The sequence below is a fragment of the Microtus ochrogaster genome, unplaced genomic scaffold (genome assembly GCF_000317375.1).
Source record: "Microtus ochrogaster isolate Prairie Vole_2 unplaced genomic scaffold, MicOch1.0 UNK1, whole genome shotgun sequence".
Lineage (NCBI taxonomy): Eukaryota > Metazoa > Chordata > Mammalia > Rodentia > Cricetidae > Microtus > Microtus ochrogaster.
The window spans coordinates 38,247,543-38,273,092 of NW_004949099.1; the positions used below are offsets into that span (position 1 = coordinate 38,247,543).

The 25,550-nt window shown below is 52.7% G+C and overlaps 3 protein-coding genes across 3 annotated transcripts in view; 2 read left to right on the top strand and 1 right to left on the bottom strand.

The window, feature by feature from the left end:
- Scnn1a (sodium channel epithelial 1 alpha subunit) overlaps positions 1-3,648 on the top strand; it is a 20,610-nt gene extending 16,962 nt beyond the window's left edge. Inside the window, 5 exon segments of the mRNA XM_005365247.2 lie at positions 2,143-2,221; positions 2,330-2,387; positions 2,612-2,667; positions 2,798-2,873; positions 3,262-3,648. Of these exon segments, the coding sequence (XP_005365304.2) occupies positions 2,143-2,221; positions 2,330-2,387; positions 2,612-2,667; positions 2,798-2,873; positions 3,262-3,648 (656 nt within the window).
- Positions 3,649-8,816: 5,168 nt separating this feature from the next.
- Tnfrsf1a (TNF receptor superfamily member 1A) lies at positions 8,817-22,818 on the top strand. Its single transcript, XM_013352925.2, has 10 exons — positions 8,817-9,131; positions 16,357-16,507; positions 16,668-16,796; positions 17,110-17,262; positions 17,480-17,561; positions 20,307-20,371; positions 20,487-20,600; positions 20,849-20,877; positions 21,058-21,343; positions 21,452-22,818. The coding sequence occupies exons 1-10, from the start codon at positions 9,093-9,095 to the stop codon at positions 21,733-21,735; spliced, it is 1,332 nt and encodes a 443-aa protein (XP_013208379.1). The 5' UTR covers positions 8,817-9,092; the 3' UTR covers positions 21,736-22,818.
- Positions 22,819-22,912: 94 nt separating this feature from the next.
- The window catches only part of Plekhg6 (pleckstrin homology and RhoGEF domain containing G6), a 15,591-nt gene continuing 12,953 nt past the window's right edge, over positions 22,913-25,550 (bottom strand). The window contains exons 13-14 of the mRNA XM_005365249.2: positions 24,578-24,723; positions 22,913-23,591 (exon numbers count right to left, since the gene is read on the bottom strand). Coding sequence (XP_005365306.1) covers positions 22,913-23,591; positions 24,578-24,723 — 825 coding nt within the window. The remainder of the gene's footprint in view (positions 23,592-24,577; positions 24,724-25,550) is intronic.

The window sequence follows — 25,550 nt, forward strand, 5'->3', positions numbered from 1 at the left end:
ACCCCTCCTCCCAGGGGCCCTTGTAACCCCCTCCTCCCAGGGTCCCCTCTAACCCCTCCTCTTAGGGACCCCTTTAACTCCTCCTCCCAGGGGCCTCTTAGCCCCTCCTCCCAGGGGCCCTTTTAACATCTCCTTCCAGGGACCCCTCTAACCCCTCCTCCCAGGGGCCCCTTCCTCCCAGGGCCCCTTAGCCCCTCCTCCCAGGGACCCCTCTAACCATCATCCCAGCTTTACATACCCAGCTCTCTAGCAGGGTGAGAAAGGGAGGAAGTGGGCCGCAGCCATTGCTGGCGGGGACAAGGCACTAGCAGCCGCGGGCACGTGGAGGGCTCTCCGGAGTTGTTCCACCTCGGTCCAGGCCCACCTGCCTGCTTTCTTGCCTCGGACTGCTTCTGACAGGACTTTTCCTGTCACTTCTCTTGTTAGGGTAGTTTCCTGCTCCTGCCCCTTGCCCCCAGCTTTCTGACCCCAGTTTCCTGCCCCCTTGCCCCACCCCCGCCCCCTGCCTCTTGCTCCCTGCCTCCTGCTCCTTGCCCCTTGCTTCCAGTCTCTGCCTCCACAATCTTGGAGGGAACTCAGAGGCTACTTGGTATCAGCTTCTTTCTCAGATGGGAGAAGCCTGGAGAGCAGGGAGGACACGAGTCCCGTGAGTCCCAGATGAACAGGCCGGTGGGTGGCCGACTTGGTAGGCCCTCTTCTATTTCCCTCCCTGCTTTCCAGCAACTCTTTCCAGGTTCTTTGTCTTGTTTTTGTTGAGACAGGGTTTCTATGTAGCCCTGGCTATCTTAGAACTCACTCGGTAGACCAGGCTGGCCTTGAACTCACAGAGATCCACTTGCCTCTCTCTGGGATTTAGTGCTAGGATTAAAGGCAGATGCCACCCCCACCAGCCTATGTTCTTATATTTATTTATTTGCTAAGATGGGGTCTTGATACATAGCTCGGCTGTCCTGGAACTCACTATATATATAGACCAGGCTGGCCTTGAACTCAGAGATCTGCCTGCCTCTCCCTTCTAATGCTGGGATTAAAAGTATGCTTCACCGCTGTCTCGATAATTCTTTTAAGATTAAAAATGCTTGGAACTCCTCAATGCCATTGGAGGGCCCCATGTCCCATTCTTCTTCTCTTTTTCATCTTGTTTTACTGAAGTAATTTGCGTCTTAGAGTTTACTCACGCAAACTATAGGGTTTTAGTTAAATATAGTTGCCGTTTTTGGTGTTGGGCTTTAAAGAAACTTTTTTACCCATGAGTAGTCCCCCAAGTTTCCCAGCCCCCAATGCCAGCTGCTGAGAAGTCACTAGCCCAGGTGTTGAACATTTCATGTCGATGGAGTCATGAGCATATGACCTTTGCCCCGGCTTCTTTCACGTAACATGCTTCCAGGGTCCAACCATGCTAACAAGCATTGTGACAGAGTAGTTTCCTGCTGCAGTTATAAAACTTTTGTTTGTTGAGACAGAATCTCATCCTGTAGCCCAGGCTGGCTTCAGCTTTACAGCAATCCTCCTGCCTGAGGCTCACGAATGTCAGGATGACCGGTGTGGACCACTGTTTCCAGCTGGTTGTACATCTTGTTTATCCACGTAGCCAGTAGACGGATATTTCGGTTGTTTCCTATTTGGGGCTTTGTGACTAATGCTGCCGTGAACATCTGTGTCCATGTCCTCGTGTGGGTTTACGTTCCCAGTTCTCTCCTTCCGCACCTAGGAGAGCAGCTGGGCTCATGTTAGTTGTTTAGCCTTTCTGAGGGACTGCCGTACTTTTGGAGGTGGCTGCAACATCTGGAATTCCCAGCAGGAGTAGATGATTGTCCTAGTGGTCCTTGCTGGCAGTTTTGTTTAGAACAACTTTCCTAAGGAGTGTAAAATTGTATCTCATTGTGGTTTACCCCTTTATTATGCAGTCATTGTCCCCATTTTCTCTGACTTTAACTTGTGTGCCTTTTGAACACATATTTCTGTGGCTGTCCCCTGTCCCCAGCTTAGCTTAATTTCATAAACAGTTTTGTGTAGTCACCACTCCTGAGGCGCCCTTGAAATGCTCTTGTTGAAAAGTGGGTGCCCAGACGGTGTGGAAGGCTCTGTGTGTGGAGAAGGGGGAGATGCCCTCAGAAAACAGGCCCTTCTTTGCACCCACAGGCTACTGCTACTATAAGCTGCAGGGCGCCTTCTCCTTGGACAGCCTGGGCTGTTTCTCCAAGTGTCGGAAGCCATGCAGGTAAGGGTTCTTCCCCAGTGTGGGTTGGGCAGGGACTGCTTGGCTGGGTAAGATGGAGGTAGCAAACAGAACCCCACTCCTTCACTGAGCACTTCAATCTGTTCGCAGTGTGACCAATTACAAGCTCTCTGCTGGCTACTCACGATGGCCGTCCGTGAAGTCCCAGGTAAAGTGGGGAGAGGAGGGATGGATGCGCATGTGAACATAGTTGCACACACGTGCAAATGTGCATGTATAACACAGTGGACCTCTGAGAATTATACATGCTGTTATACATGAGTGATGCCATCCATCCCTGAAAACCTAAGGAGTACAGGAGTGTCCATCCCTGAACACATGAGGGGTACAGAGGTGACCTCCTTGCCACCTCCACCCCCATTTTTTTTTCAGGATTGGATCTTCCAGATGCTGTCCTTGCAGAACAATTACACGATCAACAACAAAAGGTCAGGCCTGCTCCAGAGCTCCTGGGCAGGATCCTTGGGGAGGAAAGGGGGTTCTCATGGGGGAATTGGGAAGAGGGCCTTTGGAATTAACCCCCCAGCATTTCTTCCCACTCTCTCCTCCTTCCCAAAGAAATGGAGTTGCTAAACTCAACATCTACTTCAAGGAACTGAACTATAAAACGAATTCGGAGTCTCCCTCTGTCACGGTAGGGCCTGCCTTAGTTAGGGAGCCTGGGTCTCCTGGGGGTTTGGCAGGGTAGGTCTGAGGGAGGATGAGGGGTTGCCTTTGTGGGGTCAGAAGGGTTTGTGCCAGAGAGGTAGAAGATAAGGAAAAGGAAGTTGAGTCTAGGATAAGGTGAGGTCATCAGAGAGAGGGATCTGGGTGTGAGGTCTGGTAGTGGGAGGCACGCACGTGTGACAGACAGCTGGGAAAAGGCCCCTGAGATGCACCCCAGTTTCTGCAGGGCTCATGACCATTTTTCTGTGGGGCATGATAAGCAGGAGCTGCCCCTGCACTGTGGGGAGACCCATTTGGCCCCTGGGTGCAAAGGGAGCTGGCTTGGTAAGGATGCGGGTGCTTCTTTCTCTCGGCAGATGGTCAGCCTCCTGTCCAACCTGGGCAGCCAGTGGAGCCTGTGGTTTGGCTCCTCTGTGCTGTCTGTGGTGGAGATGGCGGAGCTCATCTTCGACCTCCTGGTCATCACAGTCCTCATGCTGCTGCACAGGTTTCGAAGTCGGTACTGGTCTCCAGGACGAGGGGCCAGGGGGGCCAGGGAAGTGGCCTCCACCCCACCTTCCTCCTTCCCCTCCCGTTTCTGTCCCCACCCTACATCTCCACTGCCTTCTTTGCCCCAGCAGGGCACAACCCCTTCCCTGGCCCTGACAGCCCCACCGCCTGCATATGCCACCCTAGGCCCCCGTGCCCATCCGCTGGACTTGGCAGTGCCTGGCCCTTCTGCCTGTGCTCCAGGGGAGCCCTGAGAGAGCAGAATGCTTCTCTCACCCAGGCCAGTGCTCCTGGGTAAACTGAAGAATATCTCCTCTTCAGTGGCACTGTCCACAGCTGCCCAACTGTCTTTGATGTGCCTGAGGGAGTGGGCTAAGTAAGGGGCCCAGCAAGCTGTCCAGAGAAGGGCTAATGAGCTGCTCTGAGCTGCCGGGCTCCTTTTTCTGAACACTGCTTTCCGCACAAGCTCAGACAAGTCTCCTTTTCCCTTGGATCAGCCAAGCCAGACTTGGAGCTTTGACAAGGAACTTTCCTGGGAAACGACCAAGGAACAAATATAAACAAGGCGCAGAAAAGCAGCCACAGGTTTCCTACCCCATGACCAGAGATTGGCCCGGCCTCATCGCCTTCAGAAACACAGATGTCTGCTCCCCCTCTTGAACTTGGGTGGGGAACCCCACCCAAAAGCCCCCTTTGTTAGTTCTTTGGCAATTCCCCTTTCCCGACTCCCCACTGGGGGCCAGAGTAAGATGCATGTAGTAAAGGTTTGACCATTGGCCGTCATTTCCAAGACTCTTGTCTCGTTTGATACACCGTACCCCAGGGCCTCTGCACCGGGCCCTTCATACTTGTTTGTCTTAGTTATTTTCTCAGCCTTGACGCTTCCTCTACCATCTCCGAGAGAATTTCTATGCATCCCTTAGGCCCCTGTGCAAAGACACCATTTCTTTTGTGACCTCTTACCCTATCCTGTCTCTGCCAGGGTTATCCCCACTCCCTTTGCTCCATAGTGCACTATATTATGTGTATCTGCCTCCTTGAATAGATCGTGAACTCCTTGTGGCCAGGGCCGAGTTTTGCTCATTTTTGTATCCTTGAGTTCGAGCCCAGTATTCCACTTGGAGCAGGCAGACAGGTACCCAATAAATCCTTGTTACATAAAACAATGTCTGCAGAGCCAGCCGGATGGGGCCCCATGAAATGGGCAAGGAGCTAATGCAAGCCCCAGAGGCACTGTCTAGTTTTTGGGAGGCCCTAGAGTGGAGGGGAGGGCTCAGACAGTCATGCCAAACTTGTCATTGCTCCACGTCATCAAGAAGGCTCTCCTTCAGACTCCACCCATCTGTGATGTAACCTCTGCCACCCTCCTCCCCATCACACCCTAGTGGTACCAGACTCCACCCAGCTGTGATGTAACCTCTGCCACTCTCCTCCCCATCACTGCCCTGGTGGTGGAGGAGGATGAGACCAGGACCAGTTCTTCCAGAATATCAGAGCCTTGGGTAGTCTTCTTTGTTCATAGTGAGAGGGGCAGAGGGAACCCTCCTGGCTTCAGTAAAGAGAAACTGGGCAATGTCTGAGTGGAACCCCACAAGAGAAACTGGGGAATGTCTGAGTGGAACCCCACTTTTCTCATCTGCAGTTCCTCTGCCCATCCAATCATCAGAGCTGAGAACCAAAAGCGACCCTGTCTTGTTGCGTCGTGGAATAAGATTTGGAATTGGTTCCTATTTTTCCATTCATCACGATTTCTATCCTTAGGAGCCAGAGGAGAAGGGGGGTCTTTTTTTCTCCACCTTCAGAGAACCCACTCTGTGGACCAGGCTGGCCTTGAACTCACAGAGATCCACTTGCCTCTGAGTGCTGGGATCAAAGGCATGAGGGAGGAGGGGATCTTGTAGAAAGAGGAGAAGGAACAGGGACTTTGGTCATGCGTGCCATGTGAAGACTTTGACTTCCCTTTCCTAGACTCCTGTAAATGACAGGAAATGATACTGTTTCAACATTGTCCCTGCCGGAGGAGCCTCAGGTGTGGCTGCTCTGGCCTTCTCTCCCTCTCTGTTGGGCCCCAGCTTTGCCCTGCCCATCCCTGGTTGGCTCTATTCTGGAGGCTGTAGTCCTTGTAAACCCCCCCCCCAGCTCCCCACCCTCTCCCAGCTCCCCACCCTCTCCCAGCTCCAGGTTCCTCTTATCCACCTGCATTGCCGCTCCATGTCCGGTCGTTATCTGGGGTCAGAGCATTAGCGGAAAGTGGGGTTCCGTTCTCTGCCTCGTCCTCTCCAGCCTTGGCAGGTAAAAGGTGAAGTGACTTACCCTGGACTGTCACTCTCACAGAGCAGCCTGGAACCAGGCTGCTCCCCACTGATTCACCTGGACTCTCTATAAGGCTGGGTATTGAATGGCAGGACTGCGTCCAGGGCCCACGTCACAGGGACTTGGAGCCCAGCGCCCTTTGGAATCAGTGTACACGTGCTTCTGTGGGCGGTGGGGGTAGGGGAGGGGGAGGGAGGCTGTTTTCTGAGGCTTTTCCTTCAGCCTTTGGTCTGCCTTCCCTACCCAACCAGCTCTAGTCCCCTGTTTTGACCACTATCACATTTTCTTTTCTTCCTTCAAAAGTAGTGTGGGTTTCTTTGTTTGTTTGTTTTAAAACATGTATATGAGTGTAGTGCTTGAGTGCATGAATGTGTGCACCACATATATGCCTAGTGCCCACAGAAGGCAGAAGAGGACTCCAGATCTCTTAGAAGAACTGGAGTTATGGGTGCTTGTGAGCCATTTTTGTGGGTTCTGGGAACTAAACCTGGGTCCTCTCCAAGAGCAACAATTTCTCTTAACCATTGAGCTATCTCCCCAGCTCCTTTTCTCTTCTCTTCTTTTCTTTTTTTTTAAGATTAGTGGTAGTACACACCTATAAATCCCAGCACTCGGGAGACAGAGGCAGGCAGATCTCAGTGAGTTCGAGTCCAGCCTCGTCTACAGAGCAAGTTCCAGGAAAGCTAGAGCTGTTACACAGAGAAACCCTGCCTCAGAAAAACAAAACAAAATAAAACCAACCAACCAAACAAAAATTATTGGCTGTCTTTATTTTATGTGTATAGCTGTCTTGCCTGCATGTATGTCTGTGCATACCTGAGACCAGGAGAGGCTGTCTGATCCCATGAGACCGGAGTCACTGACAGCTATAAGCTGCTGTGTAGGTGCTGGGACCCCAGCCCTGATCCTCTGTATGAGCAACAAGTGCTGGACTGTCGGCATGTGACACCAGCCTGGCTTTGGGGTCATCTTCTTACCATTATATCTCCTCTGAAAACTGGCTGACTTTCACACCCTCGGGTTCGGGGTCACCGGTTCTTCCCTTCTGGAACAGAGCTGTAGGGAGCACTTTAGTACCGCATTGGCTCAAAGCTGCACCCGTACTCAGGAAAGTCAGCATTCATCCTAAGCCATGAAGGAAGAAATTCCCCTTTTGTGCTGAGCTCTGAGTAATAATGGCTTTGGCAGTTTGCACAGACAATTAAAAGTTTCTTGTAATGTTAAACATGGGATCTTAATGTTGTTATTATTAATACAAATTATTGATATTGTATGATACGTAACATGTGGCAAACACTTGCTAATACTCCATATGAATCTAACCATATAGGCTTCTGTGGGTTTCTTGTCTGTTTTAATATATGTGTGTGTGTGTGTGTGTGCACATGGACGCTGGGGATGGATTTAAGGCCTTGCTCTCTGCCACTAAATTGTACCTTGAAGCACCCTTTCCCATTTATTTCTCCTGGCTTATTCACATTGAAAACTGCATGACAGAAGGAAATGGGGCCTCCAGCAGTGGGGATACCTCCAGCTGCTCTGGTGTGGGGGGGTTGTCTTGGGGATTGCAGAGGAGAGGAGGGAAGGGGAGAGGAAGGGAGAGGAAACATCAGGGTGGGCATGCTGGAGGCTGGAAGTCAGCAGTGGCTCACAGGGAGAAGGGCCAGGATCTCTGGTTTCAAGTCCCCTAGCCCTAGGCCCCCATTCCTGGATTCTCGTCGCTGGTCTGAGAGTGTCAGCCGCTGAAGGCAGAAGTGGCACACATAAAGACGGTCACGAGATCTCGAGGGCACAGGAGTGAGTAGTGTCCCAGTGTAGGGGTCACCTGGGAGAAGACCTGCACAGATGGGGCTGGCAGAAGGTACCCACCCCTAGGAAGGACTGGCAGGCAGAAGGTGAGGTTTCACTGAAAGGGGCAGAGAGGACAATGCGGCCTTGTAATGGGAACCGGAATACGGGTACTATGTGCTCTGCCTCCCAGCATGCAGTGTCATAAGGCTTTTTCCTTACCCCTAAAGCTCCAGGATGTGATACACTATCTCTGGGGTCAGTCCCAATGAATGCATCAGACTATTGAGAGCTGGGTGTGGCGGTGCACACCTGTAATCTCCCCGTGTAGGAGGCAGGAGGATCAGAAGCACCAGACCAGCCTCAGCAATACAGGGAGTTTGAGGCCAGCCTGGGCTAAATGAAACCCGATTTCCATCAATACAAAATAGTGTGTTTGGGAAAAGGAAAAGGGCCCTGGGAACCCTTCAGAACTGGAAGCATCTTTTTTTTCTTTTTGGCCTTGGAACTCACAGAGATCCACCTGCTTCTGCCTCCCGAGTGCTGGGATTAAAGCTGAGCGCCATGACTGCCTGGCTATTGGGGAGCATCTTTACAGACATGGCCTACTGACTCTTCACAGCACCCTATGTGAGGGCAGCCATTTTCACTCTCATTTAATAACTGGGGAGCCAACCAAGACTTAGGAGGGGGGCTTTACACACACACACACACACACACACACACACACACACACACACACACACTGTTGGTGGCAGAGTCATGGTGGGCAGCTAGGGAACCTGTCTGAAAGAGAACAGATGAAAGTCAGTGGGAGGGGGCTGAGTGGGTGAGTGGGTCAGGCCCCAGGCAGAGTAGAGAACTAGATTTGGTTTTCTTTCCATTTAGGCTGGATGGGTGAAGGACGAAGAAAGTGGGATCAGAGGGAACCCTGGAGTGAAGGGAGGGCCACTGAGGGACATAGAGTACTCACCAGACACTGCCCTCCCTCAGCTCCTGCCTGCCATCCCACGAGAAAGGCTATCTTCGTTCTGTCAGTTTGAGAACAGCCTTGGTGTTTCTGTGTGTGTGTATGGGGGGGGGTAGTCTAAGCTCACCCACCTGAAAAGCAGAGGTGTTTGAACTGGAATTCGGCGAGTTTGACTCTGAAACTCTAGGTGTTCCCAGTTAGTGTTAAGTGGGTTTGGGGCGTCAGGCTGTGGGACCCAGGCTACAAAGCGTTAAAAGAACCTTGGCCCTCTCCTCTCTCCTCCTGGTTCCCTCCTCCCTCGCCTCTCCCCAGGCTCTTCCGGTACCCGCTCTTGCAACACCACCCCCGCCACTCTCCCTTCCCCTCCTACCTCCTCGCTCCTCTCAGCTTTAATTTTCTCCGAGTTTTCCGAACTCTGGCTCCTGACCGGGCCTACTGGGTTCGAGGTCCTGGAGGACCGTGCCCAAATCTCTACCTACCCTCGACTTCCAGCTGCTCTAACCTGACTCCCCGGCTGCCATTGCCCGGGCCACCTGGTCCGATCGGCTCACTTCATTCACCGGCGTCGCCAGTTGCTGCACAGTCCCCAGCCCCAATGGGGGAGTGAGAGGCCACTGCCGGCCGGACATGGGTCTCCCCACCGTGCCTGGCCTGCTGCTGTCACTGGTGAGATGGAAGACAAGCTGGAAGGGTGGCCTGCTGGCAAGGCCTGGCGGGAGTGGGCATGTACTCGGGGTAGGGGTTCGGGCAGGGTCTTCTCTGCTTCGGTTCGCCTGTAGGCTTGCTGTGCCTCACCTGGGGCTCCCTGAGAGGTGGAAGGGAGACGTCTGAGAGAGAGAGAGAATTGTGGCAAGTCAAGCCCCCAAGCCCAGGGCGGGACAGCCAAGGGGGCTTGCTGGACTTGGTGTGTGTTGGGCTGTGGGGAGGCCAGCTGCCAGGCCAGTGGAATTAGGTGGAGCAGCCCTGTCTCTCTGGCAGACGTTGAATAGCATGGGTCAGGATGTTGGAAGACTGAGTCTAAGAAGGGGTTCAGTTGGTGACACAAGTTGGGGACACCGTGCTTGGGAGTGAACTAGGAAACTGGATGAAGCTGGGCAGCTGGGCCCAGACTTCTTCCCTGAGACAGCCTTGGCCTCTTGGCTCCCAGGTTGGCTTCCCAGACAAGAGATCTCCATTGGCCTAACCCTCCCTAGGTAGATAGCACCTCCTTTACTTTGGCAGCGTATCCTCCAGCCCCCACCCCCCAGACCTAAAAGGCGTCTCACGGTTTCCAATTCCACGGTTCAGATTGGGGAAGTTGGTAGCAGCTTGTTTTCGTCACTGGAAAAATATCCTTTTCTCTGGCTTCGGCCTTGTTTTCGTGTTTCCTTGTTTTCTCTCTATGTGCTTGTGCTTATAATCTCATTCTGTGGCGGTCCTCAGAGCTGGGGCTCCATGGCTGTCTGGTGGACAGTGTCTCTGAGTGCTGCCTCCTTCTCCATGCCTCTCCTCTCCTCATTCCTCCTTTCCTGTCAGTCCCCAGCGCCTCCTTTTGTAGCTCCTTTCTGTTCATTCCCTTTCTTCTTCTTGTTCTGTCTAAACCAATGTTTCCAGAATCCTGGACTCCCCCAGTCTGTGTGGTCTCATGTCTTTTCATTCCCTGTCTTTGGTCTCCCAATCTCAGCTCCTGACCCCCCCCCCCACACAACCACCAACCCCCCCCCACCATCACCACCACCAACCCCCCCCCACCACCACCAAGACTGCCCCTTCTGGGCATGCGCCTGTCATCCAGCTACCCATCCCCTTCGTTCTGTTCTCTGTAGGGCTGATCACCTGGAGGTGAGGCTCAGCACAGCAGCCTGACCTGCGTGAACGTGGGCATTCTCTATTTCCAGAACGGCTCCAGTGATCACTACCTCACAGGTGTAACGTTAAGAGTGACTAGATGGATGCCTGTTAAATATTTATTCAATTTATTAACCCTTACTCTGGGTTAGGCCCTACTTTCGGTGCTAGTACGCCTCAAATAGAAAGGGATCATTGAATGCTTGGTGTCTATTTTCTCATCACTGCCAGTGTTCGTCATCACTGCCCAATGGCAGCCAGTGTTTGATAGGGCAAAAACAGCCTAGATAGGTAGAGGAGCCCTCCTGGTCCAGCTGTGGTGGCCCAGGTGGGGATGGGCCACTCTGAGCAGAAGTGGAGCCTGAAGACAAGGGACCCCAGAAGGCAGGTGAGGTCTACCTAGGGCTGTGCACTGCCTTGGCAGTACCTAGCGCAGCGCCTATGAGGTGGAAGAGTGATGAGGAGCCACTGGGGTCAGGAGGGAGCAGTGTACATGGCCGGGATGTGACAAGGCCAACAAGATTTTGTCACTCTCAAAGAGTTTAAATATAGAAGTCAAAATGACTCTAGAACAGTCCAGAGCAACAGACATGTCAAAGCCTTGTGATGTAGTGTCCTGGAGGCAGAACTGGGGGAGGGGGTGGGCCACAGGCCAAGTGTCTTTGCTTGCTTAAGGGCCCTTGCCTGTCTGCTGGGCTGAGCCTGCCTGCATAGATCTTTTTTGTTTTGCTTTGTTTGTTTTGTTTTTCGGGACAGGGTTTCTCTGTGTGACAGCCTTAGCTGTCTTGGAACTAGCTAGCTCTTGTAGACCAGGCTGGTCTTGAACGCACAGAGATCTGGTTGCCTCTGCCTCCCAAGTGCTGGGATTAAAGGCGTGCGCCGTCTCTGCCCCGTGTCTGCATAGATCTTTGGCTTACGGAGAGATCTTGGGAGTGGGAGCTATTCCCCACCCATTTTGGCATTTCCAGCACCCATGAGGATCCTGGAACGGAGATCTTGACACTTGACTAATGGCTGAATCAATTAGGGAAGAAGAGATTGGTCAGATGGGACCGGGGAGGGAATGCCGCATGGAGAAGAGGACTTGGAACTGGCATCCGTCCGAAGCTGGAAAGGAGGGAGGGTGGAGGAGTTGGGAGACTGGGTTGGGGGAATGGAGACCAGCTCTCCAATTTTATGTTGAAGGTGGTAGTTACAGGAGCTGAACACCTCTGCTCGGGATGGAATGGCCAAGCTGAGGGATATGGCATTGAGAATGGGCACTCTGGGATGTGTGAGGAAGCAGCCGGAGCCAGTCATGATGGCGCGGGCCATCCTAGAATGGGAGATGGAGGTGGGAGATCGGTTCAAGGGCAGTTTCGGCTGCATAGAGAACGTGAGGCCAGCCTGGGCTACATGACACCCTGTTGTAAAACATAAAGTGTGCATAAGAACTCAGGTGGAGGCCTGCTTTCCTCCCTCCCTCTGTCCCTCTGTCCCTCTGTCCCTCTGTCCCTCCATCCCTCCGTCCCTCCCTCCCCGCCTTAGCTATTCTCCAAGGATCCACTCTGTCCAGACTACGTTCCGATCTCTGCCACATGTGCCCAGGGAGGGATCTATCCATGGAAACCATGTTTGAAGCCAGGCCCTGCAGGTGCAGAGGATTCACACCCCAGTAGTACAAGTTGGAGCCTGAATACAGATAAGAAACTATGTAGGTAGCTTCAGCCCCAGCAGAGGTCGGAGGTAGACACATCACTGAGGCAGAAGGTTGATGTGAGACCTGGGCAACAGAATGAGACCCTGCGACCCTGCTGTGGCGTAGAAAAAAGGAAGGCAGTTTCAATAATCAATAGTCCGAGTGTGGCATCCCCAGAGGACACGGAGGGGGTGGATAGATTATAGGAGAAGAGCCTGACAGGTGACTCTGAGGGCTGTGGCAGTTTACTGGCCAAGTGGAAGTATGCTTGGACTGAGTGAAGCAGTTCTCTGTCTGCCTTCTGGCCGATTCCGGCTGCACGGCTCGTCGGCTGGACTCGGAAAGAGAGGCACACATGGCAGAAGTGCCAATGGGACATGCGCATGTGTGTGGACATGGGTGCACCGTCTCCCAAGTGGCTCTCTCGGAGATGCGCGCATGTCTCTGTGGCAGGAGGGTGCGGCTCCCCAACATCCTTGAAGGTATCACTGACTCCATCTGGGATGGAAGGCACCTCAATCTGTCCCTCCAGTTTGCAGGCCCGGATCTGGGTGATGTGACCAAGATTCTCTGATCTCTTAGCTCACAGGGTTTGTGGTGTGTATGGTGAGATCATATCTACGCATTTGAAATATCTAGCTTCTGATAAGAGTCCGGAGTAGGTATGAGTAGGTCGTGTTATTCAACATGAACAGGTGACTGGGTATCTAAAGAGCTTGGGTGGGGAGCATGAGTCATCAGTGGGGGGCTTTGCGGGTGGGTGGGAGGTAGAATCGTGACAGAGTTCTCGGGGGAGGCCTTGCCAGTGAGCTCTTCACCCCGCAGGTCTTGACATTAAATGGAACAAACACATTTTAACGTAATGAACACATTAATGCGGGGGACGGACCAAGCGAGTAAGTCCCCAAAAGGTGGTTGGGTCAAGGTTTGACCACAGAGTCCATCTTGGCTTCTGTGCCCTATTCGACAACCCCAGCACAGGAAGTCACACCTTCTGGCCTCCCAGGCGGAAGCTGAGGGGTAGTTAGTTAGAGAGCCTCTGTACCACTCTCTCAATCCTCTCTCTACAGGCACCCCCAGAGCTTCCTGTGCCCCCTCTCTGCTCCAGGCAAAGGCATTTGGGCTTGGGTCAGGACTTTGGCCTTGGCCCCCCGATTCCGTGGGAACTGAACGCACCCACTCACAATGCAACTGGTAGGAGGGCTAGTGGGTGCTCACACACATGGCGCCCATTCAGAGACCCTGAGGGCCCTGGAACCCTTGGAGCAGGTGGGATATAGTACTGGTTCCATGCCCCTTCCGTCTCTCTTGTTCATTTGGTTTTGTTCTTCGAGACAGGGTTTCTCTGTGTAGCCGTGGCTGTCCTGTAGTGCTGTAGCTCTGTAGACCATGCTGGCCTGTGAGTGCTGGGATTAAGGCCCGACTCTCTCCATCTCTTCTAGCTTTAAGAGGGCTGCAGGCTTTTTCTCTGTAGCTACTAGGCTATGAAGCCTTACAGCTGGCCCTGTTTCTTAAGGATTGTCTTGGGAGCCCCCAAACCCAATGCAACTGGCCAGAAGCAGGCTGGCTGTGGGAATGTGGTATGGGAGGGAGGGCCGCCTGTTTTTGTTTCTTGATGGCACTGGGGAGCATGGGGGGTGGGGGTAGCAGAAAAGCCCAGGGAGCCGGGAGCAGGGTTTATCTACTGAAGACTTGTTTAACTTTGCCGAGGAATCAGGGCAGGTCACAATCTAAAGGAAGGATGTTGGGGGCGGGGCGGGGGGGCGTCCTCTGGGAGGAGCCTACTGACCTGATGGGGGAAGCCAGAGGTCAGGAAGACTTCCCTTTGGGATGAAATGGAAGAGGGAGGCATTTCCCCGAAATCTGTGGGCCCAGTGGGACAGGGGTCCATTGCCTGGCTCTTTTCAAGGGGCAAAGGATAAAGGGCCCTGAGTGGGGATGGGGGAATGGGGGTGGGGTGGGTGGGAAAGAGAGACTGCTTGCCCTGAAGGGAGGAGATGAGGTTCTACTTGCTGGCTGGCCTTTTCTTTCTGCTGACTCACAACCCTTGTAGAGCTGGGGAAGCTACAGTTCCCTGTCCACACTGTCCTAGATCCCCTCCCTCCCTGGCCTGAGTCACTGGGGCGGAGCTGCTGGGAAAAGATTTCCCTTTCCCGGATTTGTCTTAACCCCAAGAGTTCTGGAGAGGGAGGGACACGTGACGAGAGACACCGGGCTCCTTCTCTGGAGGCTCACCCGTCCTCGTGGTGGAGAAGCTCCCTCCAAGGCTGTTCTTGGCCTGGAGCCCACCTTTACCTCTTCCTGCTGCTGCTTTGGCCGGTTGGCTTTGCGTCAAGTTCTCTGATGGGCTTGGAAGTACCACTGACCTTAGGTACTACAAACATTGCTTCTTCGGGGAAAGGAACCACACTTTTCATGATTGGGAAGTTCTTATCATAACTAACCCTTCCTGTTGCCACTCTGGAAGCCTCTGTACACCGTGTTGGGGGATGGCGGTGGGAGGGGGTGCACCCCTGCCTGAGAGATTGCAGGTGTTCAATGTGCTTCTGTGTGTGGCTTCTCGGGTCCATCTCTGGCTGAGGCCCAGGCTTCCTGACCCGTGCAGCTGCTGCTGCTGCTGCTGCCGCCGCTGCCGCTGCGGTAACACTTCTAGTAACAGCAGCTGGCAGGTTGCACCTCCTTCCAAAAGAGCTGCGGAGGCTGCAGGGCCTTGAAGGCAGCTTGTGCGTCTAGACAGCCACGGTGGCTAGCTCTTCTCTCCTGAATGCGATCTGATTGGTCCGTTGCTCCTGCATCTGTAACAGGCCTTGATGACGTCCTCTACCTTTGCTGCAGGAGCGGCTCATAGCAGGGGGTGGGGTAGGAATGAAAGGAGGAAGGTTGAGGGAAACCCAAAGCTGGGAGAGATCAAAGAGCAAGCTCTAACTTGAAGCTAAGACGATTTATGGCTTGGCTTTCTCCACACTGAAGTTACTTACATACAGGAAAACCACGTAGTTGCTATGAGCTTTGCCAAGGTTATTAAACCAGCCTTCTAGAATGCCCTGCTTGGCCATGGGCTTTGGGACTCCTGGCATATCCTCAGCTCTTGATTTGCTGGTCTTCTTGAGCCAGATGACCAGTCCCGGCTGACCCTAGTACAGGACCCGCTTGTCTTTGCTTATGCCCAGGCCTTCTCGCCTGCCTTCCCTCTCGCTAACTTAAGCAGCAGTGTAAATTTAGCTGCGGAAGGCATGGACCGTGAACAGGCTGCTGAGCAAGACTTGAAACAAAGATATAGAACTCTTAACCCCGAGCCTGTGGCTCAGGTTATGTGTGAGGTTCTTGGTTTCATTCCCAGCTACCCCACCCCCCATAAATACCCCCACTCATGTACCCCACCCTCCATCTCCCACAAACACACCCACTCATGCAAGCAAAAGATCATGCACAGAGCTCTTCTCACTCCCAGGAATGCTGCTTGCAAGAACATCATCCGCCTCTGTCCCCATCTGATTTTGCATACATGTGCACACAGGTGTGGGTTCATATCCCTGTGTGTCTGTGTGCATGGAGGTCAGAGTTCAACCTCAGGGGTTTCCCTCAGAGAGCATTCACCTTGTGTTCTGAGACAGGATCTCTCACTGGGACCAACCGGTTGCTGATTCAGCTAGGCAAGGCTGGCCAGAGAGCTTCTGGGATGTGCTTGTATCCTCCCCGTCCCTGGGATTACAAGCCCATGCTACTGTACCCGGCTCTATGTGGGTGATGGGAGTTGATCTCAACTTCTCATGCTTGCACAGCAGGCACTAGCCCAAACCGTCTCCATGGCAGCCCTCCCTACAACTTGATTTTCCCCCATAGTACTTTTTATTAGTGTAATGAAATCCAGGAGGCTCCTCTCTGAAGTGTCTACAAATGGGTACACTCTGAAACCCGCGCCCAGATATAGAAGTGCCAAATGAACTTTAGGACTGTCTGTTGGACGACAGACAAGCTACAACTGAAACAGCTTGCTAGTTCTGGGTAAAGACACTCCCTGGTAGGCCAGGGGTTAGCTCTGAGGTTCTGTGTGAGACTCGGAGCTCCACCTCTAGCAAACAATACCAACATCTAGACATTCCTTGACCAGCTTTGTAATCAGCATTGCGAGCTCCCTTAGGGAACTGGCCAGAGTAGAATGCAGTGTGATGGGGAGGGGGTGAGACCTAATTGCCCAGGGTTACAGAGACAAATGCTAGCAGACAGAGCACTCAGAGACCAAGCAAATACTCCACTGCGTAGTGGATGCGGTTTAAGGAAGAACATTCCTCAGGACGGACAGGATTTATGGGGGGGAGGGTCATCAGTGTGCTGCCTCTATGGCCCCACCCTAACTGTGTTTCCTCCTTCTGATTTTTTTGGCAGGTGCTCCTGGCTCTGGTGGGGATATACCCCTCAGGGGTCACTGGATGGGTTCCTTCCCTTGGGGAGAGGGAGAAGAGGGATAGTTTGTGTCCCCAGGGAAAGTACCCCCACTCTCGGAATAATTCCATCTGTTGTACCAAGTGCCACAAAGGTAGGAGAGACTGGGGAGCCGTCTTCTTGAGCCTTCCTTTTCTTGTTTGGGGTACTCCACAACCTCGGTGGCTGGGAGTTCCCTTCCTCTGCTGCCTTCCCTGGGCTTGGGTTTTGTTCTTCGGTTCTCCACGGCAGCCGAATCCATGCCCCTCTCACAGGGACCCACTTGGTGAATGACTGTCCTGGCCCAGGGCAGGAAACAGTCTGCAAGGAGTGTGAAAAGGGCACCTTTACCGAATCCCAGAATTACCTCAAACAGTGCCTCAGCTGCAAGATATGTCGGAAAGGCAAGCCTCGGGAGCGGGAGTCGGGAAGGGCTCAAGAGAGGGGTCTGGTGTGAGAAGGCTCGTGAACACGTGTGTGTGCATGTGGACGTTGATGTTTGTCAGGGGTGAGGATTTGCATCTGCTTGTGGGGGCAGTGGGAACATGCATGCACATGCCAGCCTGGGTCTGTGGGCACAGGAGTTTTTATGTGACAGAGACACATGCACACATGGTGGGGATGGGTGTGTGTGTGTGTGTGTGTGTGTGTGTGTGTGTGTCAGGATGTGTGGGGAAAGAGAGGCAAGACTCACGGACCATTTTCTTCCCTTTTCAGAATTGTCCCAAGTGGAGCTATCTCCTTGCAGAGTAGACAAGGACACTGAATGTGGCTGTAGGAAAAACCAGTTCCAGAACCAAAAAAATGGTCCCAAACACTTCCAGTGCCAGAACTGCAGCCTCTGCTTCAATGGCACGGTGAAAATCCCCTGTAAGCACCACTCCCCCAAGTCCAGGCCCTCTCCCCTCCTCAGGAGTAGCCTGCCTCTCAGGCAGAAGGTTTCCATTTCTGTCCTTGCTCCCCATGAGGTAGCACCTTCTCTCCACCCCATCCTGTGGTCTGTGGCTCTGAGCTTCTGCATGGTGCCTGCATCTTGACCTTCTTCCTCCCCCTGGTCCACTTTCTTAGTCTTTTTGTCTTCTCTCAGGTAAGGAGAAACAGGACACTGTGTGTCACTGCCATGTAGGATTCTACCTGGATGAAAAAAATGAGTGTGTCCCTTGCAGTGGGTGAGTATTTGCCAACTGGTTGGGGAGCTGGGGTGGAAGAGCAGCTGTGTCTGGATTAGAGAAGGTGCCCTACAACCGGATGAGAGGAAGGCACTCCATCAAGACATCAATAGTCCTTTCTCTTTCTCCAGGACATTAGAGGGTAGACAGCATAGCTTAGCAGCAAAGCGTTTGCGGCAAAAGTCTGACAACCTGAGTTCAATCTCTGGAACCCAAGGAAAGGTGAAAGGAGAGAATTCCACAGAGCCATCCTCAAACCTCCTCAAGTTCCATAGCACGCAAGCCTCTCCAGTGCTGGGCAGTTAGATGTGAGCGCCATGCTCTTTCGAGACGGGGTTTCTCTGTGTACCTTTAGAGCCTGTCCTGGAACTCACCCTGTAGCCCAGGCTGGTCTAAAAAACTCACCTAGATCCTTGTGCCTCTGCCCCTCAAGGGCTGAGATTAAAGGCCTGCGCCACTAGTGTCAGCCCAGGCGTCTTGCTATTGCTGATACCTCGGGTTGATGCATGTGCCACTCCCCTGTGCCACTCCTCCCAGCCTCCTTGGCAGACTTCCTCATTCCTATGACTCCCTTTGGGCTGCTCTGACACATTTGCTTCCAGAGAAGTAACTCTGAGACTTTCCTAGTTGAACTGACCTGGGGTTAAATTCTAACCTACCCATTTCCTGGCTGGGCAAACGTGGGCAAGTTATTACGTCTCCACGCCTATGTTTCTTAACCTTTAGAGTAAGGAGGGGTGGGGGTGGAAGTGGGGTTCAATGATAGAGCACTAGCCTAGCATTTTTCGAGGCTCTGGGATTGGACCCCAGGGTCATAAAAGCCCCAAACAGAAAACTTGACCAACAATCCACAAAACTGTCTGAACCAAAGCTATTTTCTTTCTATTTTCCCCACTCAGTTTCATTTCAGAAGAGCTTGTGCGCCCAATGCCATGTGTTTTTCACCCTGAAATTGCGAGGCAGACAAAAGCCCATTCTCACTTGCCTCTGCCCTACTCCCCGGTGTAGTTTTCTCACTCCGCTCTGCCCTGGGACAGCCTCAGCGGACTCTCGGGCTGCCCCAGTGATAGACATTCTAAAACCGCTCACGCCTGGTGGCCTGTCATCTCCTAAGGCAAATGCTGTAAGTGGCTGGTGTCATCAGAGATAAGCCCTTCAGCTTCTCCTGTGAGTCATCTTTCTGTGGCTTAATCAGGTCAAAGCAAAGAAAGGTTTCTTTTCATAGCCTTCATTCAGCTCATGGTGGTCAGTGGTCGGTGGTCGGTGGTCGGTGGTCAGTGGTTGGCATTGCTGCCTTTGAGCCCGTGAGGCACAGCATTGTGGGGTAAAGGTGCTCACCTTGTAGCAGCTGAGAGGCACAAAGGGTGTGGAGTGGGGTCAAAGGTCAAGTCCCCAGTGACCTAACTTTTACTAGGCCCCATGTCCCAAAATGCTGGGGAATCAAGCTTTCAGCATGTGGACCCTGGCAAGATATTTTAGATCCAAACCTCTGGCCTCTCCGTGCTACAATTCCACCAGTAAACATAATGCTAAACTCAGTTCACTGACACATGCCGTCTCCAAGCACACACTATGTCAGGGATAAGAACTTGACCCTTAATCCCAAGGGGCAGAGGTGACATGATTTCCATGAGACACTGGGCCATAGAGGTGAAATGGCTTGTTTGTGTCATGGTACCAGTCAGTGACTGGAAGCAGTTTTATTCTAGCCATAACTGCCTTTTTTTTTTTAAAAAAGATTTATTTATTTATTATGTATAAAACATTCCTTCCATGTATGCTTGCAGGCCAGAAGAGAGCACCAGATCTCATTACAGATAGCTGTGAGCCACCATGTGGTTGCTGGGAATTGAACTCAGGTCCTCTGGAAGAGGAGTCAGTGCTCTTAACCTCTGAGCCATCTCTCCAGCCCCCATATCTGCCTTTTAAATTTATTTTTAAAATATTGATTGAGTGAGGAATCCAGGCTCCTGCATGATATTCAAGTACTCTGCCACAGAGCCACAGTAACCTGAGCCCTGTGACCATTTTATTTTATTATTTACAAAGGTTTTTGTTTTGTTGATTCAGTTTCACTGTGTAGCCCTGGCTGTCCTGGGACTCACTGTGTAGGCCAGGCCGACCCTGAACTCTTAGAGATCTGCCTGCCTCAGTCTCCTGAGTGCTGGAATGTGCCACCATGCCTGGCATTTAAAAAGTACTTTAAAAACATTATTTATTTTCATTTTATGTGTGTGAGTGCTTTGCCTGCATGTATATATGTGTACCATGTGTATGCCTGGTACCATCAGAGGCCAGAAGAGGGCATCAGAGCCACTGGAACTGGAGTTACAGATGGGTGTGAGCTGCCATGTGGGACTACGACGACTTTAAACTTATCAACACAGCCTACTTGTCCTTTCTCCCCCTCTTCCCCTCCTTTCCTCTCTCAATTCTCTCTCTTGACTTGGTCTCCTGTTGCCCAGGCTGACCCTGACCTTGCTGTGTAGCCAAGGGTGACCTCTGGCCATTACCTCCCAAGTGCTGAGACTGCATGCATACACTACCACTGCTTGCTGTCAACGCAGTCTTCCCAAAACCCCTTCAACTTGTAAAACGAAGTGGCTGTATGAGGAACTGTTTCATTCTTCTGCCTCAGTTCTCAAGGCAGGCTAAGTTCCACTGTCTTAAGAGATAGCAAAAAAACAATCGCAGAGCAAAGAACTCCGCCATCTTTCTAGTCACCAGTATTGTCTCTTTCTTCAGCTGCAAGAACGTGGAGTGTATGAAAATGTGCCAACCTGAACCTGTCGTACACCCTCGGGAACCAGGTGAGGCACAATGGCCTGGTGTCCATGCTCACCGGCTGATTGGCTGACTCCCTTGCCTCCCTCTCCCCTCCCCAGTCTCTGCTGTGCAGAACACTGAGCATTCTCTACTTTGCAGGTACCGCAGTGCTGTTGCCCCTGGTCATCCTCTTTGGCCTTTGTCTCTTATTCTTCATCTTCATCACTTTAATGTGCAGATATCCCGGGTGGAAGCCCCAGGTCTACTCCCACAGTGAGTGCGGCCTGTGGGGAAAGTGGAGCTGGGGAGGGGGTCGGGTGGACAAGGTGGAGGGAGGTGAGGCTTTGCTCAGGGCTAACAGTCCTGGTTGGTGGGAGGGAAGCCATACTGTATCAGTAATTCTCTTGTCCCTGGGGCCACATAGACCCTGAGGCATGACACCTCAAGTCCCCAAGGCCAGGGTTGGGAGGGGTTTGAAAGGGAAGTGAAATTCATGATGCTTTGTTTTTTTTTTCCCTCAGTTTGTGGGAATTCAGCACCTATCAAAGAGGTGAGAGGAAAAGTACTCCAACTTCCTGACTCTTCCTTCTCAACTCCCTGATACCTGAATTACTTGCACTGGGGGTGGTGGGCTCCCTTGGTTCCTCCATCCCCCACCCCCCATAAAGGATAAAGAGTCGGAGAGGGCTCTTTTTCTTTCCCCACTAATGCAATGCCTTCTCTCTTTCAGGAGGTTGAAAGAAATAAGCCCATAACTCCAGTCCCTGCCCCCGCCTTAAACCCCGCTCTGCACTTCAGCTCTGCCCCAGGCTTCAGTCCTGTCCCCAGTACCCCCAACACCTCCAGCCCCATCTTATACCCCAGTAACTGGCCCAACTTCAAGGTCGTGCCACCTGTAAGGGAGGTGGTCCCAACCCAGCGTGCTGACCCTCTCCTCTACGAATCCCTCACCTCCGTGTCAGTCCCCACTCCTATTCAGAAATGGGAAGACTATCCCCACCCGCAGCGACCCGACCGTGAGTTTGGGTTCCCGGAGGCGGGGACATTACTCCTGGAAGGAGTCGGGCAGGGCGGAGGCCAAGATGGCAGGGCTGCCGCTGGAGGCACACGACCTTTGTCTCCAGTTGCAGACCCAGCGACGTTGTATACGGTGGTGGACTGCGTGTCTCCGTTTCGCTGGAAAGAGTTCATGCGGCTCCTGGGGCTGGGCGAGCACGAGATCCAGCGGCTGGAAATGCAGTACGGGAGCTGCCTGCGCGAGGCTCAGTACAGCATGCTGGAAGCCTGGCGGCAGCGGACGCCACGCCACAAGGCCACGCTGGACGTCCTGTACAGCGTGCTTTGCGACATGAACCTCAAAGGCTGCGCGGAGAACATCCGCGAGGCGCTGGGAAGCCCCGCCTCCTAGTCGTCCGCACCCCGCCTCCCACGAGGAGGCCACAGCCCCGCCTCAAGGGAGGAACTTCAAGGACAGTCCCGGCAAGGTGCGCAGCTGCCCTGTGGGCCTCCCCCTTGGATGAAAAGGAGGGAGGGGCCTTGAAGGGGCAGGCTCGAGCTGGCAACCGCTTCCTCGGTGCTACCTACTAGATGTACATAGCTTTTCTCAGCTACCGAAGATTGTCCCAGAGCCAACCACTTGTTCGGGGCAGCCAATATGTGCCATCTGTCTGCTCCCAGCAGACGGAGCATGCCAAAAGCCAGAACAGGTGATTGTAGAGGAAAGGAACAACGTATCTCATGCCCACTTGAGATGCACAGGGCCCAAGCAAGGCTTCTCAGGGTCTCCCCATTTGGTTCCTGAGCCTTTTTCACAGTAGGTAAGCAATATTTGTATCAATATCACACTAACGGAAACTCGGCTTCCCTTTGCTCCCTGCCTGGACCAACAAGGCTCAACTGCCTAAGGTAGGGGGCGAGCACAGAACAACAGGGTCTCCAGCTGGAGCCGTGATCTCTTGTAAATACACTAAAAGTCTTAAAAAAAAAAAAAAAGATCTCTGACCCTGGAATGAGTGGTTTGTATATTGGAGAGGCTGGGAAGAGCCCAGCACCTAGGAGTAGCATGGAAAATCCAGCCATCCTGCCAGCTAACGGAGACTGCATAACATGATCCCGTGGGTGCCCATGTTTCCCTCCTCCCACCCTCCTCCAGTGTTGACCAAACAGCCATGTTTCGGGGCAGTTTTATGTGGTGCTCAGAGATGTGTCTGTGAGACATGAAAGCACAGTTCTTGACCTCCAGAGTCCACAGAGCAGGAGGTGGGTGCCTGGGTCAGGCTTGGTTTGAAGTGAGTTCTTGAGGTAGAGTTCAGGGGTAGGGTGGTGACCAGCACTCTTGGGGAAACAATTCCTCTAAGAGATGTGTCAAAGGACCTCAGCATTCCTCACACTTCTCTGTAAAGGAAGGAGACAATACATTATGTCAAGGTCAAGCAACGCGAGTGGGGGTGGGGGACAGTTAAAGCTGAGTGCCCTCCCCTCCCCACCCCGTTTGGTCCCTGTTCCGCTCTGCCTTCCTTAGAACGAAGCCGCCCCCCCCCCCCACTTCATACTGCCTTTTGTTACATAGTCGTTTCCCTCCGCACTTACGATGTGGACAGTGGGGTGTCCAGCTGTATGATGTGGGTCCCCCTCATTCTCTGCAGCTGGGCTCGAGTCAACTTCCGGGGCTTGCCATCCCCGGGTTCCGAGGCTCCCTCTATCCTTTGGCTGGCCAGTTCCTCCCTTATCTCCCTGAGCATGTCCTCAGCCTGCAGGGGGCGGGGTCGGAGTCCAGGGGATAGAAGTCCTTCTTCTTCATCTGAGGACTCCCAGGGGCTTTCCCCAGCAGAGTCAGTAGGGGTCGGAGATTGGGGGAGCGGACTCCGCCGTTGCGCCCTGTTTAGAGTTTCTACCACCACATTTCGTGTGGTCAAAGTCTCATCTTCCTCCTCGGACCAGGTTGGAGGTGCTCTCCTGGGCAGACTGCCTCCTCTTAGGATCCCATCTGGCAAGTCTGGGGCACTTCGTCGCTGGGGAGCTTGAGGGTCAGGAGGCTGGGGGCGCAGAGGAACGTCTCGGAGTTCCAGGGTAGAGAAGGTGAGACGAGGGTCCCTACGAAAAGCCTTGGCCCGAAGCCTATTCAGCGGGGTGTGAGGGGTCTTGGGGGAACTTGGAATCAAAGTGCCATAGCCAGAGTCCGAGGTGTCGTCAGGCACGGAAGGAGCATCTTCATCGGTATCTTCAGTCACCACTAGGCGGGGGATGATGCTCAACTCCAAAGTCCTACAGTTAATAGCAGAAAGTCAGACTGAGATAGTGAAGATCAAATACAAGCCCATGAAAGTGTCCCCCGTTACTCTGCTCAGGAATGTCTTCTCCTCCAAACTTACTGTCCTGTCTCTTCACATGACACAGTGTTTTTGCCGCCTCACTGGCTAGAATTGTGCTTTATAAAAGACCTTGGGCACTCACTTCTTTTATGCAACACATATGCTAAAATTGGAATGACACGAGAAGATTATGGTCCCTGTGCAAGGTTCTTGTAATTTATGAAGCTTCCTGTTGTTAAAAAAAAAGACAAGACCTTGAACTAAGCTGGGTGTGGTCCTTAAAAACAAACAAATGGGCTAGAGAGGTGGCTCAGTGGTTAAGAGCACTGACTGCTCTTCCAGAGGACCTGGTTCAAATCTCAGCACCCACGTGGCAGCTCACAACTGTCTGAAGATCCAGTTGCAGGGGATCTGACACCTTCACACCAATGCACATAAAATAAAGTTAAATAAACCATAAAACATATTTTAAAACATCAAACAAACAGACACAAAGAGTTTGGGTTGCCTCTGAGCTATTATTCTATCCATAGCACCTAGTTCAGAACTCATGCAAGCAGCTTGTCTCATAGCAGCTTGTCTCATATTTGCTGACTGGATCCTCTGCAAGTTGCTAAACAGCTGTACCATCCTGGGTGAACCTCTTACACTGGGGATTTGAACTTGCTGTGTCTTGGAAGCGCTGATATTCTGAGAATCCACATCTACCTTCACTCTACAGCCTGATCCTCACAAGGAGCTCACACGCCACGGTTCTGCTTCCTTTGCCCTGTGCCCACCCTGTCCCACGCATCCCTTCACATAGTGGCTACCAACCTGGTCCACTCCCAGCGGCTGCTCCTGTTCCTGCAGCCACACCAGGTTCTCCAGGGCTGCACTGGTTCTCCTCCATCCTCCCCACCTGAGGCCCCCTTCTTGGAGGGCGCACTTGGGTCTTACCTCCCCTCTGCGCTGCTCTGGGAGTCCTCTGGGGAGGGAGTGGAGGGCCTGGTGTTGGGGGACTCCTTGCCCTGGTTGCGATAGAGGGCCAGGAGCTCTCTCTTCTGTTGAACGTATTCCTCAGCCTTCAGCCTCTGCAGAGTGGCCTGGGGAGGGACTTCCGTTATTATGAGCTCATTTACTACACACTTGCAGTATTCTGGATGCTCTACTAATGGCTTTACCATGGTGCCTTTGCCCCCTCCGAACACCACTCAGAGTGTTACACTTCCTTTCCTACCGAGAAAGGTTAACCAGAAGGCTAGAGACCCCCTTAGGAATCATTCTTACAGGAAGGAAGCACAGTGCCGCCCAGATGTGGTGGCATCAGGCTGCAGAGCTGGTGCTGGCGGCAACTGGGGTGACAGAAAGTCCCCTCTCCTCCTCTATCGTGTGCCTGCTTTTCATGCCTCCAGGGATACCCTTGGAAACTCTCCTTGACTGAGATGAGGTGCTGCCAGGACTCTGAACCATATTGGTCCTCAGGTTGTGAGGCATCTCATCACCTTGGCATCCATCCTGAAGGTGAGAGGAGCAGGGGCATGCTGGTCCTACACTGAGGACCCTTCTGTCCCTTAGACAGTACGAAAGCAGAGCTGTCCCAGTATGGAAGAGAAGACGGCACATGTCTGTGTTCCTTCTTGGGGCTTTTCTTTTCTTATGGTTTTTCAAGACAAGGTTTTTCTGTAGCTTTGAAGCCTGTCCTGGAACTAGCTAGACCAGGCTGGCCTCGAACTCAAGGAGATCCACCTGACTCTACCTCCCGAGTGCTGGGATTTGTTTTTTCTCTTCTTTTCTTTCTTTCTTTCTTTCTTTTTTTCTTTCTTTCTTTCTTTCTTTCTTTCTTTCTTTCTTTCTTTCTTTCTTTCTTTCCCTTCCTTCCTTCCTTCCTTCCTTCCTTCCTTCCTTCCTTTCTTTCTTTTTTGTTTGTTTT

Coding starts and splice junctions, on each gene's coding strand:
- Tnfrsf1a (XM_013352925.2), top strand. CDS start 9,093: ATGGGTCTCCCCACCGTGCCTGGCCTGCTGCTGTCACTG. Junction 9,132..16,356: donor CTGGCCTGCTGCTGTCACTG/GTGAGATGGAAG, acceptor TTTTTTTGGCAG/GTGCTCCTGGCTCTGGTGGG. Junction 17,263..17,479: donor TGGCACGGTGAAAATCCCCT/GTAAGCACCACT, acceptor GTCTTCTCTCAG/GTAAGGAGAAACAGGACACT.